This window comes from Diceros bicornis, chromosome 34, assembly GCF_020826845.1.
Source record: "Diceros bicornis minor isolate mBicDic1 chromosome 34, mDicBic1.mat.cur, whole genome shotgun sequence".
Lineage (NCBI taxonomy): Eukaryota > Metazoa > Chordata > Mammalia > Perissodactyla > Rhinocerotidae > Diceros > Diceros bicornis.
The window spans coordinates 36,106,609-36,120,595 of NC_080773.1; the positions used below are offsets into that span (position 1 = coordinate 36,106,609).

Consider the following 13,987-nt stretch of genomic DNA (forward strand, 5'->3'; position numbering starts at 1 on the left):
CGGACACGCACTGATGCACCGCTTGTCAAGCCATGCTGTGGTGGCATCCCACATAAAGTGGAGGAAGATGGGCACAGGTGTTAGCCCAGGGCCAGTCTTCCTCAGCAAAAAGAGGAGGATTGGCAGATGTTAGCTCAGGGCTGATCTTCCTCACAAAAATAAAATAAAATAAAATAAAATAATTACTTTATATATTTAAGTACCCCTATGTTGGGTGCATAGATATTTACAAGTGTTAAATCCTCTTGTTGGATTTTTCCCTTGATCATCATGTAGTGTCTTTCTTTGTCTCTTGTTACAGTTTTTGTTTTAAAGTCTATTTTGTCTGATATAAGTATTGCTACCTTAGCTTTCTTTTCATTACCATTTGCATGGAATATCTTTTTCCATCCCTTCATTTTCAGTTTGTGAGTGTCTTTAGGTCTGAAGTGGATCTCTTGTACGTAGCATATATATGGGTCTTGTTTTTTTAATCCAATCAGCCACCTTATATCCTTTTTGGGTTTGTGTGTGTGTGAAGTAGAGTAGCCCTGAGCTAACAGCTGTTGCCAATTCTCCTCTTTTTGCTGAGGAAGATTGGCCCTGGGCTAACATCTGTGCCCATCTTCCTCTACTTTATATATGGGATGCCTGCCATAGCATGGCTTGATGAGCAATGCGTAGGTTTGTGCCCAGGGTCCGAACCCGCAAACCCCAGGCCGCCAAAGTGGAGCATGCGAACTTAACTGCTACCAGCCCTCACCCTATGTCTTTTGATTGGAGCATTTGGCCCATTGACATTTTTTTTTTTTCTGATGAGGAAGATCGGCCTTGAGCTAACATCCATTGCCAGTCTTCCTCTTTTTTGCTAAGAAGATTAGCCCTGAGATAACATCTTTGCCCATCTTCCTCTATTTTGTATATGTGATGCTGCCACAGCATGGCTTGATGAGCAGTGCACAGGTCCGTGCTTGGGATCCAAACCTGCAAACCCTGGGCCACCAAAGTGGAGAATGCAAACTTAACCACTACACCACCAGGCCAGCCCTCAGTCCATTGACATTTAAAGCAGCTATTGATAAGTATGTACTTATTACCATTTTGTTGCCTTTTCTCTGGGTGTTTTAGTATTTCTTCTCTGTTCCTTTCTTCTTCTCTTGCTCTCTTCCCTTGTGGTTTGATGGCTTTCTTTAGAATTATGTTTGGGTTCCTTTCTCTTAATTTTTTATGTATTTATTATAGGTTTCTGGTTTGTGATTACCATGAGGTTCATATTTAATAATCTATGTATATAGCAATTTATATTAAGTTGTTGGTCTCTTAAGTTTGACTTCTTGCTAAAATCTCTACTCTTACTCCCCTCCCACATTTTATGTTTTTGATATCATATTTAACCTCTTTTTTGTGTGAGTGTATCCATTAACTTCTTATCTTGGAAATATATAATTTTAGTACTTTTGTCTTTTGACCTTCATATTAGCTTCATAGGTGGTTGATCTCCTACTTTTACCATATATTTGCCTTTACCAGTGATTTTTTTTTTTTTTAAATAACTTTCTTATTCCTACTTGTGGTCTTTCTTTTCCACTTAAATAAGTCCCTTTCGCATTTCTTGTAAGGCTGGTTTATTAGTGATAAACTCCTTTAGTTTTTGCTTCTCTGCAAAACTCTTTATCTCTCCTTCCTTTCTGAATGATAACCTTGCTGGGTAGAGTATTCTTGGCTGTAGGTTTTTTCTTTTAAGCACTTTATATATGTTGTGCCACTCTCTTCTAGCCTGTAAGATTTCTGCTGAGAAGTCAGCTGATAGTCTCATGGGGTTTCCTTTGTATGTAGTTTGTTGTCTTTCTCTTGCAGCTTTTAGGATTCTCTATCTTTAACTCTTGATGTTTTATTTAAAATGTATCTTGGTGTGGGCCTCTTTGGGTTCATCTTGTTTGGTGCTCTCTATGCTTCCTGTACCTGGATGTCTGTTTCCTTCCTTAGGTTAGGAAAGTTTTCAGCTATTACTTCTTCAAATAGATTCTCTGTCCCTTTGTCTCTCTCTTCTCCTTCTGGGACACATATAATACAGATGTTAGTGTGCTTGATGTTGTCCCAGAGGTCCCTTAGACTGTCCTTGTTCTTTTTTTTTTTTTTTTTTTTTTGGCTGAGGAAGATTCTCCCTGAGCTAACATCTGTGCCAATCTTCCTCTATTTTGTATGTAGCTCACCACCACAGCATGGCCACTGACGAGTGATGTGGTTTCATACCGGGGAACTGAACCCGGGCTGCTGAGGCAGAGTGCACTGAACTTAACCACTAGGCCATGGGGCTGGCCCCTGTCCTTGTTCTTTTTAATTCTTTTTTTCTTTTCTCTGTTCTGCTTGGGTGATTTCCTCTCTTCTTTTGCTCAGCTTGCTGATCTGTTCTTCTGTATCATCTACTCTGCTATTGATTCCCTCTAGTGAATTTTTCATTTCCATTATTGTATTCTTCAGTTCTGATTGGTTCTTTTTTATATTTTCCAGTTCTTTGTTGAAGTTCTCACTGTATTCATCTATTCTTCTCCCAAGATCAGTGAGCATCCTTATGACTATTAGTTTGTACTCTTCAGCAGGTAAATTGTTTATCTCTGTTTTGTTTAGTTCTTTTTCTGAAGATTTGTCCTATTCCCTTATTTGGAACATATTCCTTTGTCTCCTCATTTTCCCTATTTCTCTGTGCTTATATGTATGTTTTAGGTAGATCAGCTACTTCTCTTGATCTTGGAGAAGTGGCCTTATGTAAAAGATGCCTTACGAGGCCCAGCAATGTGCTTCTTTTTCATCACCAGTTCCAAACGTTCCAGGATTGTCCCCTGTGTGAGCTACGTGTGTCCTTCTTTTGTGGTGGGTTTGCTCTTACTGCAGTTGCACAAGAAGGCTAGGCTGTCCCCCTGGCTGGCTGGTTGTAAGGCTCAGATGAGTGTGGCTGATACAGTCCCTTCAGTCACTTTATTGGGTGGGGGGAGTCCCAGCACAGTTGGCTGAAAGGTCTAATAGCACATTCCTGCTGCAGTTTTTCTGTTAAGAGAGTAGGCCTCCAGCATGGCTGGTTGCTAGGCTCAGGGGGTTCACAATTGCTGTAGGCTTTTGGCCTGCAATGCCACTGTCGGCTCTCTCAGTAGTGCAGCTGGGTGGGGCCAGCCCCAAGCATGGCAGCACACAATTGTTTCAGGCATTGGAAGCCAGGGCAGATCCCCTATATGGCTGATTGAGAAGCACAAGTCTGCTGCAGCTGACAAGCCCCACCACTTGCAGGCCCACACACCCTGTCCATGCAGTCTTGCTCCATGTACATGCCCTGCCCCACTGAAGAGGACCAACTTGCCCCACCACAGAGGTCCCACTCACCCCAGCAGGTCCACAAGTTGCCTGAGGGCTTGCTGGTGGGTGGAGCCTGTCCCTAGGGCAGGATTTCCTGCCCTGGTTGAGCTGGATTAAATCAGTGCTCTAGAGGGCAGGGCAAACCCCTGCACTAACAGGCCAGGGGAATAATTCCAATGGTGTCTGCCAGCGTCTGTGTCAGCACACATGTCCTAGGTCACAATAATGGCTGATGCCTATGTCTCAGTCCCTGGGGAGGTTTTGTTTCACATTTCACAAGGGATCTTCCTTCTACAAGCGTCGAGGCCCCCTGCTCAGGGGAAACTATGGCACCAAAGGTAACATATTCTTTCAGAGGCAGATCTTTTTGTTGTTGCTAGCTTTGAGGCTGTCACAATTCATTCCCCAAGCAAGTAGGATATAAGGGAGCCCATCGTTGGAGATCTGTAGTTCATGTTTAATTCAAAAAAAGGGAAAAAAAGGATCCCGGGACAGGGATCAATGTTTTCCTGAATGAAAAAATAATGAAATTTCTACGACAAAATCTTGAGTGTCCAGGTTCAGCATAGCTATTGCTCAAATAACTCAATCTCTTCCAAGGCTTCAGCATATCCTGTTCAATTTGCTTTGAGATTTTAACCTTTTTTTACCCTTTACTGATGTTTTCCCAGAGTATCCTGCACTACCTTTGAATAACTACATAATCATTATTAATGGCTTTCAGTGATTTTCATTTCACAACTTATGCTAAGCTAATCTCAACTCCCCATGAGGACACTTTTCCTGCAATACAGTAGGAATGATAATCACTTCCCATCAAAGAGATGAGATCTTAGTGTCCCAAACCTTTCTCTCAGGGATCTGGTGTCCCCTTTGCACGTGTGCTCCTACTGTGAACACTATAAATATTGTCCTATTCCAAAATGACATTTGGTAAGTGGCTCTTCTCAAATACTTGTCAGGTTCCTAAAAGGACTTGAATGTATCTAAGGCTATGGAGTAAGAAATATTATATAGATACACCAGTGTTCCTCACTGAGTTGGACACAATCACTGACTACACAGGCAGGAGAGACATCTTCTGTGGGAACCAGAAACAAAGTTCCAGCTTTGTCCTCCTGCTTCAGGGCAGTCTAACATCCCTTTTCTAATCTTCTCTGTCCCGTCCCTGTGTGGAATCTTTTCCTCTTGTTCCTAACCCGACATCCTGAAACTCACAAAGCTGACTCCAACGTTTCACGCAACAGGCACTTGAAGAAAAAGAACATAATGTTCATTAGGTTCCAGCTAAGAGGAGACACATTATGTGTCTGAATGACTCTATGGATTGAAATACCTCTTTGGATTTGTAGTCATTGGGAGCACGTGAAATAATACTGTTAGACTCTGGGAGCATGCCAAGCTTCAAGGAGTCTGAAGTAATGTCCCTAAACACTTAGGTGATCAGTTGCAGACAACACTCCTTAGAAATTAGAATACAGTCTCTTAAAAAGTAGCAAAGATCCTACCTCGCCCTTGGAGACTGGAGATGCCACATCCCAGCTTCTCTCCTGGTGCCTCTTCCCCCAGAGGTCTCACTGAGCAACGTCCACATCTGGGCCTCTGGAGCTGTGAGAACTACGTTACCCAGATGACGCTGCATGGGCGCCAGGGCGTTGAGCCAGCCAAGTCTCAGGAGAGGGGCATTTCCGTGCGTGCGAAGCGAGCGTGCGAAGCGAGTCGGGGCGGGACTTCTGGCGTCCTCCTCGTGGCGGCTTTACGTCAGGCTCCGGAGCTCTGTGTCGGTGCTGAGGTGACGGGACCGAGGAGGCGCGAGAGGAGGCGCTGTCCCCGCTGCTCAGGGCGGGTCTAAGGCTCAGCGACGCCGCCCCGGGGGAACCCGCGCCAGGGCCGGGACAGGGACCGCTGTCCCCGGGTCCCCGCCGCTCCCGGCCCCGCTCCGCCCCCAGAGTCCGATGGCGGCGGCCGCGCTGAGGGAGCCGGCTCAGGTCAGTGCTCGGGCTCCGCGCCCTCCCCGCCCTCAGCCCAGCCCAGCCCTAGAGCCCCGAGTGCGGGCGCCGCTCACGGGCCTGCAGCCCAGGCCCCGGTGTCCGGGACGGGGAGGCGCTCGTGGGGCCTGTTTCTGAGAGCCGGGGTGACGGGTGTGGGAGAGGGTCCCAGGGGAGGGCCCGGCGGGGAAAGGCGTGGAGGGCGACTGAGCCGGGAGGAGTCGGGAACCCGGAGGTCTGTCTTGTGTCTGTTCAGGAAACATACTATGAGGCCAAGTCGCACTTGCAATAGTAGGTTGCCATTTTCAGGAGACTGGGAGCCATGGAGAGTTGTGAACAGAAAAGGCCTCACCTGAATTAGGTTTTTAGAAGTTTTACGAAAGGTGCTCAGAGGAGCAGACTGGAAAGGGAATGAAAATAGGAGACATGGGGGGGGATTTAGTCCTTGTACAAGGTCACAAAGCTGATAAAACTCAGAGGACTGAGACCTAGAGATAATGCAGTCATCCAGGTCACCTGGCTTCGGGGCCTGGCAGAGGAACTGGGCAGCTGGGAGCCCATAGAGCCCTGCCATGGTCACCTGCCTCTCAGAACTTCTCCCTTCACCTAGACTGTCACAAGTACAGAAGCACTTCTGGAGCCCTCAAAAGTGGGTGAGTGGAGGGTGTTCCAGAACCTCCTGCTCCTACTCCTCCTGCTCCTGATCCTGCTATTCATGATCTCTGGGATTGTGGTGTCCTAGGACTCTTCACCTGTCCCTCTTCCAGGCCTTGATCCTTAGGATCCTGAACAAATCCTAAGCCCAGAGTCCTCAGACATATGGAGTGGTTCCTGTTGCTGGCAACCAATGGAATGAGGTGTGGAGGAAGGTTGCCCCAGGTATAGGTACCAGTATGTGCAGACTCTTGGAGGTGAGGCTGAACTGGTTTAAAGGAATCTCAAATCTCCTTTCTTTTTCATGGGAAGAGAGAGCAGGGGGCCAGAATGAGGCCTGGAATGGCTCCCTGAGAAGTTAGTTGGGTGTCTCTTCTGGAGGATGGGAACAATGAGAGGTTTTGAGCAGAGGAGGGAGGTGATCTGACCCAGCTCTCTTCAGGCTCCCTGTGACTGCAGCATGGAGAACATACTGGGGGTGTGAGGAAGGTGGTGGGAAGACCAGGAAGGAGCAACAGGCAATAGTTCAGGTGAGTGTTGATGATGTGGACCCGTGTGGTGGCTGTGGAGGTGTTAGAAGTGGTTAGATTCTGGATCAGTTTTTTTCAATAGATCTGCTCTGATTTTGAAGGTGAGAGGAAAAAAGGTACAAGTCAGGAATGACTGCAAGCTGTTTGGGTTTAGCAGCTGGAGGGAAGGAAGCTCTGTCAACTGGGATGTGGAAGTTGGTAGTGGGATTAATTTTCATTCAGGATATTAGGAGTTTTGTTTTGGCCATGTTACGTGTATAAGCTATTTCAGAGAATAAAAGAGTAGAGGCATAAAGTGGGCAGCTGGACACATTGGTCTGGGACTATGGGGAGAGGTTCAGGATGGAGACATCTGCAGAAGGTAGTGAATACTATATAGACAAAACTAAGACAATTTTGTGTCTTAGTTTGTGCAGCTAAAACATAGTATGTTTTATGTTTCTCACAGTTCTGGAAGCTTGGAAATCCAAGATCAAAGTGCTGACAGATTTTATCCCTGGTGGGGGACTGTCTTCCTGTCTTGCAGATGGCTACCTTCTGGCTCTATCCCCAGTTAGACTTTCCTTCGTGCAAGGGAATGGAGAGAGCAGGAGATGTCTCTATCTTCCACTTATATGGGTCCCACTGTCATGTCCTAATCTAAACCTGATTACCTCCCATTGGCTCCACCTCTACATTACCATCACATTGGGAGTTAGGGCTTTTGGGAGGATGAATACATTCAGTCCATAACACTGTGGGTTGCGTTTAATAGGGTTAATACTGGTCATGATGATGTTAATCCCAGGAAGAAGTAGATGCGTTGTATGGACTGGTTCTTGCTTGGGCATTTAGATGGGAGGTCATAGACATCACAAACACTGATGAAGGAGAGAAGTGGCTTTGGGAACAGTGTGGGACAGAGGATAATCTGGCAGATGGTTAAGGCCTCTGGGAGATGGGTGGAATATGGGGGCATAGGAGTAATTGACACTAGATGACAGTGAGGACAGGACTAGTGCTTATTCACTGCTGTGTGGGATTTCCAGGATTTTGTCATGACTTTGGGGTGTCTGGGGGGTTTCAGTCAGGTGGGTGGATTAGTCTAGGGGCACAGGTGGCCATCTGGGAGAGTCGCTGGACCTGAGGTGGAAAGCCTCGGGGACTGGGTTTTGAATGAGGGTTAGGAGGAGAGAGGAAGGCCGTGACTAGAGAGAGCACGTCAAGTGCAGACAAGTGGAAGAGGAAGTGGGTCATGGGTATATGAAATTCATAGGTGGTTCTAAGTGGCTGTGGTTGAAGCAAGGAACAGAGTCAGGCAGACACCTTTAGAGCAGGATCTTGGGCTGCCGATGGCAGTGGGGACCATTGGAAGTCTGGGGTAGTACTGGATTCTGTTTGAATTTGCCAGGCAGTCTCTATATGCTGTGTGTTGAATAACATATAGGAAGGAGAGGGAGATACCTATGGTGCAGGGCAGGGAAGAGGTGGTGACTGTGAGAGTGAGACTGTGAGAGAGAGAGATGAGGTAGAAAGAGTGATGTCCACGTGGAGAGGGAAGGTGAGCTGATGGCCCAAGGATGAAGACATAAGGATGAAATGTGAGCCCACACCCTTTGTTGTGTCTGGCAAGCATGATCTGGGGATCCTAGGAGAATTGCCCGTTAAGAGAGCGTGTTTCCCTCAATGCCTGGCCCAGAGCTTAGGTGCTGTCTCTCTGCCCACCTGCTTATTGTTGCTGTGGGTGGACACAGTGATCAAAGAGACCCTGAGGAGAGAGTGTGCATCTCCTTGAAGATGGGGAAATGGGGAGGAAGGTGAGCAGTGGATAGAAGAGTGGGTGGATGTACTTCCACTAGGAGAGAAGCTGATCATGGAGTGATCTGTCCTCATCATGACAGGGCTGTGTGACCTTTGAAGATGTGGACATTTACTTCTTCCAGGAGGAGTGGAGCCTCCTTGATGAGGCACAGAGGATCTTGTACCACAATGTGATGCTGGAGAACTTTGTACTTACAACATCCTTGGGTAAGGACTTCATATTTCTCCCCCTGTCCTTAGCTGGTGTGTCTTTCCCCCTGTCCCAAAGGCAGCTCTGTCATTTCCATAGGCAGATTATGGGCTCTGCTAGCTTCCTCTCTTCCTTAACACATGTACTTCGGGTTCCAGCGCTAAGCTGTGTGCACTACCCCAAGCAGTGCACTCCCCATGCAGCCCTAACACCTGCTACCCCAAGGCGTGCAGGGTATGGTCTGGGACTTGGGAATCTTGCAGTCAGCCTAATGGATTTCCCCTCACTTACCCTCTCCCTGGCTGTATGACTGTGTCCAGATCCATGGCACCTTGTGTAACAGGTTCTAACTCCTTTCACTTTCTGTTTTTGAATTGAGATATAATTGACATAACATACTATTTTCAGATGTACAACATAATGATTCAATTAATTTTAGATGTGTAACATAATGATTCAATATCTGTCTACATTGCAAAGTGCACACCACAAAAGTCTAGTTAATATCCATTATCATACAGAGTTAAAAAATTTTTTTGTGTGTTGAGAACTCTTAAGATTTCCGTATATTGCCTGTATGAGGAATTACGGGCATTGTCATGGTCACTACTTATGTGGTCCATAGACTTTTGTTGAAACACCCTCCTTTGAGATTATATTATAATATTCTTTCCTTTCCTGTTGTCTTTTGTTTCCAGAGTTGCTCTGGGCCAGTGCTTACCACTCACGTCCCTAGGGCCTTGCCTCATTCAGGTCTCATGTGGTTACACAACTGGGAATGCAGGGAGAACCCTGATTGTTTCACAGGGTGGACATGGCAAGATAGTCTCAGAGGAGGACTAGCTCTGGTGAGTGGCACTGGGGGGAGGACATGACATCAGGGCTGTGTTCAGATCATACCAGGAACCTGCCCTGTGTCCAGTAGTGTTTTGGTGAAAATGCCACTGGCCACAAATCCTTTCTATACTTTCTTCTGCATTGTTAACATTTTTCTTATTTGTCATTTCATCTGTGACTCCAGTCCCTGGCTGCCCCCACCTTTCTGACTTCCATGTATCATTTGTTCCTCTCCACTGCATGGGCTACAGTTCTGCTACAGTGACCCATGCATAATGTGTGTGAAGTGTGCACATATCCTTAAATAGTCCTTGAACACCAGATACTCAGTTCCAATTGTATTTTCCTGGGCCTGGACACAACCATCCTTCTGCATAGCATGGATGTGTCCCCTTGACAAGGTCTTGCTGAAGGCTGTTGGCAGAAGTGCGAGTCAGTGATCTTGCCTCTCCTCCCTGTATGGCACCCCATACTCATGTCCTTGTCCCGTAAGGTCTCCCCCATTCTGTGATCTTTAGAGGCCCAGTACTACAAAGCAGCCTGCCCTTTCTTCAAATGGCTGTCAGCTCCCTCTGCCTGAAAATATTCCCATGGATTCATTCTTTGGTTTGAATGTACAGATCTTCCTTGACTTACAATTGGATTATGTCCCGATAAACCCATCGTAAGTTGAAAAGATCTTAAGTCAAAAATGCATTTATACAGCTAACCTACCAAACATCGTAGCTTAGCCTAGCTTACCTTAAATGTGCTCAGAACAGTTACATTCTCTACATTAGGGCAAAATTATCTAAGGCAAAGCCTATTTTATAATAAAGTATTGACTATCTCATGTAATTTATTAAATGCTGTACTGAAGATGAAAAACAGAATGGTTGTATGTGTATCAGTTTTTTACCCAAGTGATCTTGTGGCTACCTGGGAACTGTGGCTCGCTGCTGCTGCCCAGCATCGCAAGAGAATATCATATCACACATTCCTGGCCTGGGAAAAGATCAAACTTTGAAGTATGGTTTCTACTGAAAACATATTGCTTTCACACCATCATAAAATCAGAAAATTGTCAGTCGCAGCATCATGAGGCGGGGACGGTCTGTGTGTGTATGACACATTTTTGGTTGGACTTCCCTCTCCCACCTAAGTTAACATGCACTTTATCAGCATTTGTCTGCCTTCAGATCGTTGGTGTGGAGCAGAGGATGAGAAGTACCTTCTGAACAGAGCATTTCTGTAGAGGGAGTGTCACAGGTCAGGACTTCTAAGACAGGTCCATCGACCCAGAAGACTCACCCCTGTGAGAAGTGTGTTCTAGTGTTGAAAGACATTTTGCATCTGACTGAGCTCCAAACAACATATGATGGGCATAAACCATACTTTGGTGGGGTGTCGAGAGGCTTTTGGTTCAGTGCAAACCTTCACCAGGACCAAAAGCATGACAGCGGAGAGGAAATCTTCAAAATGGACATGGACTGGGCCTCATTTGTGATGAGCTGTGGATTCTGCGTGTCAGGGCAGCCCCTCACCTGTGGGGAGAGTGGAAAGGACTTTCTGGCTACCTCAGGCCTTCTCCTATACCAGGCCACTCCCAACGGTGAGAAGCTATACAGCAGCATTGAGTGTGGGGAGGCCTTTAACAGTGGAAAAAGTCTTGACAAGTGGATTGAATGTAGGAAAGTTTTCAGCAACACACACACTTTTCCTCACTAGACAGTCTGTACTAGAGAAGGTTTTGATGAGTGTAACAAATGTGGGAAAGCTTTTAGCTGCAAATATGGACTTGTTCAGCACCGGCAAATTCACGTTGGAGAACGGCCTTATGAGTGTGGTAAATGTGGGAAGTTGTTCAACTACAAAACCTACCTCATTCTACACTGGAGAGTTCACACTGGAGCAAAGCCTTATGAGTGTGTTGAATGTGGGAGATCTTTTAGCCAGAAATCTGACCTCATTCAACACCAAAGAGTTCTCACTGGAGAAAATCCTTATGAGTGCAGTGAATGTGGGAAATCCTTAGGCAAAGCTCAGGCCTCCTTCGACACGAGAGCTCCCACTGGAGCAAGGCTTTATGAGTGCACTGAATGTGGGAAAGCTTTTGGATGTAAATCCAAACTTGTTCAGCACCAGAGAATTCACAGTGGAGTAAGGCCTTTTGAGTGCATTGAATGTGGGAAATCTTTTAGCGAGAAATCTGTCTTCATTCAACACCAAAGAGTTTACACTGGAGAAAGGCCTTATGAGTGCAGAGAATGTGGAAAATTCTTTAGCCAGAAATCTATCCTCATTCAACACCAAAGAGTTAACACTGGAGAAAGGCCTTATGAGTGCAGCAAATGTTGGAAAGCTTTTGGATGTAAATCCAAACTTGCTAGGCACCAGAGAATTCACAATGAAGCAAGACCTTATGAGTGTGCTGAATGTGGCAAATTCTTTAGACAAAGCTCCAGCCTCATTCAACACCAGAGAATTCACACTGGAGCAAGGCCTTATGAATGTGGCGAATGTGGGAAATCTTTTAGTCAAAGCGCCATTCTCATTCAACACCAGAGAGTTCACACTGGAGAAAGGCCATGTGAGTGCAGTGAATGTGGGAAATCTTTTAGCCAGAGCTCTGGCCTCCTTCGACATAGGAAAGCTCATGTGCAGTGAATGTGGGAAATGTTTTAGCTGCAGATAACCTCAGTCAGCACCTAAGAGTTCACTCTGAAAAAACGCCTTAGATATGTGAGGAATGTGCTCTTTCATTCCTTAGTATAAAGCATTGGAGGAAAGCGTCTGTGAGGAGCCATCTGCCTGAATTGAGTCTCATATATTTTGGACATCCGTAGACTGGAGATTCGCCATAAGTTTCAGTTATGTGGGAAGCATGTGTAACCTGCCTGTGGTCCTTGTCAGATTTATGTCATTGCTAATTTCTGTGGCAGAAGCCATTTTACCTCTCCCACCTGGCAGGTCCACACCATGTGCATCAGTAACCACCCTAGTATGTTCAGTGAAGCTGACCTGTTTGCTTTTCCATTTGTTGGAGGAAATCATGAGTACCCTGAGCTGTTATGGGGTCTTCATTCACTTCTCTCTGACAAGTCAGAGCATGGACCTGACCCAATGTTGGCCCAGAGAATGCTATCTGAGTTCTGCTAATGGCTTGCAGAGAAAGACTAGCTTTTTTAGGTACACAGTTGGTCTGCCTTCACCAAATCAAACTGCCTGTCACGCACACATAGCCACATTTTAACTATGTTAATTCTTCCAGTCCCTGAGCATGGGATATCTTTCCATTCTTTGTGTTTCACTCAATTTCTTTCAACAGTGTCTTAGAGTTTTTATTGTACAGGTCTTTTACCTCTTTGGTTAAATTTATTCTTAGGTATTTTAATTTTTTTGTGTTGCAATTGTAAATGGCATTGTAGTCTTGATTTCTTTTTCTGCTAGTTTGTTGTTAGTTTATGAAAACACTACCAGGGGTCGGCCCTGTGGCTTAGCGGTTAAGTGCGCATGCTCCACTACTGGCGGCCCGGGTTCGGATCCTGGGCACGCACCAACGCACCACTTCTCCGGCCATGCAGAGGCCGCGTCCCACATACAGCAACTGGAAGGTTGTGCAACTGTGACATACAACTATCTACTGGGGCTTTGTGGAAAAAAAGGAGGAGGATTGGCAATAGATGTTAGCTCAGAGGCGGTCTTCCTCAGCAAAAAGAGGAGGATTAATGCAGATGTTAGCTCAGGGCTGATCTTCCTCACCAAAAAAAAAAAAAAAAACTACCAGTTTTTGTATGTTTATTTTTTATACTGTGCCTTCAATGTATTTGTTTATTATTTCTAAAAGCTTTTTTGGTGGATTTTTTAGAGTTTTTTGTATAGAAAATCATGTCATCCACAAATAGTGACAATTTTACTTTTTGCCTTCCAATTTGGATACCTTTTATTTCTTTTTCTTGCCTAATTGCTCTGGCTAGGACTTTTTTTTTTTTTTTTTTAAAGATTTTATTTATTTTTATTTTTTCCCCCCAAAGCCCCAGTGGATAGTTGTATGTCATAGCTGCACATCCTTCTAGTTGCTGTATGTGGGACTCGGCCTCAGGATGAACGGAGAAGTGGTGCCTCGATGCGCACCCGGGATCCGAACCCGGGCCACCAGCATCGCAGCGCGCGCACTTAACCACCAAGCCACGGGGCCGGCCCTGGCTAGGACTTTTAATACAATGTTGAATAAGTTGTGAGAGTGGGCATCCTTGTCTTGTTCCTGTTTTTAGAGGGATAGCTTTCAGTTTTTCACCATTGTCTATGACGTTACCTGTGGGTTTGTTGTATATGGCCTTTATTATGTTGAGGTACTCTCCTTCTATACTTATTTTATTGAGTGTTTTTATCATAAATGGATGCTGAATCTTGTCAGATGCTTTCTTTGCATCTATTGAGATGACCATGTGATTTCTTCATTTTGTTAATGTAGTGTATCACATTGATTGATTTGCTGATGTTGAACCATCCTTGCATCCCTGGAATAAATCCCCCTTGATCGTGGCGTATGAGTCTTTTAATGTATTGTATTTGATTTGTTAATATTTTGTTGAGGATTTTTGCATCTATGTTCATCAGCAATATTGACCTATAATTTTCTTTTTTGTGTTGTCCTTGTCTCATTTTGGTATCAGACTAAT

At 45.4% G+C, this 13,987-nt stretch overlaps 1 protein-coding gene across 1 annotated transcript; it reads left to right on the forward strand.

The window, feature by feature from the left end:
- The first annotated feature begins 5,282 nt into the window (after positions 1 to 5,282).
- LOC131397752 (zinc finger protein 304-like) lies at positions 5,283 to 12,503 on the forward strand. Its single transcript, XM_058530804.1, has 2 exons — positions 5,283 to 5,315; positions 11,034 to 12,503. The coding sequence occupies exons 1-2, from the start codon at positions 5,283 to 5,285 to the stop codon at positions 11,970 to 11,972; spliced, it is 972 nt and encodes a 323-aa protein (XP_058386787.1). The 3' UTR covers positions 11,973 to 12,503.
- The last annotated feature ends 1,484 nt before the right edge of the window (positions 12,504 to 13,987 follow it).

Excerpts from the sequence above, each read along its gene's own strand:
- LOC131397752 (XM_058530804.1), top strand. The coding sequence starts at position 5,283 with ATGGCGGCGGCCGCGCTGAGGGAGCCGGCTCAG. Across the intron at positions 5,316-11,033 it reads CGCTGAGGGAGCCGGCTCAG|ACAGTCTGTACTAGAGAAGG; the intron begins GTCAGTGCTCGG and ends TTTCCTCACTAG.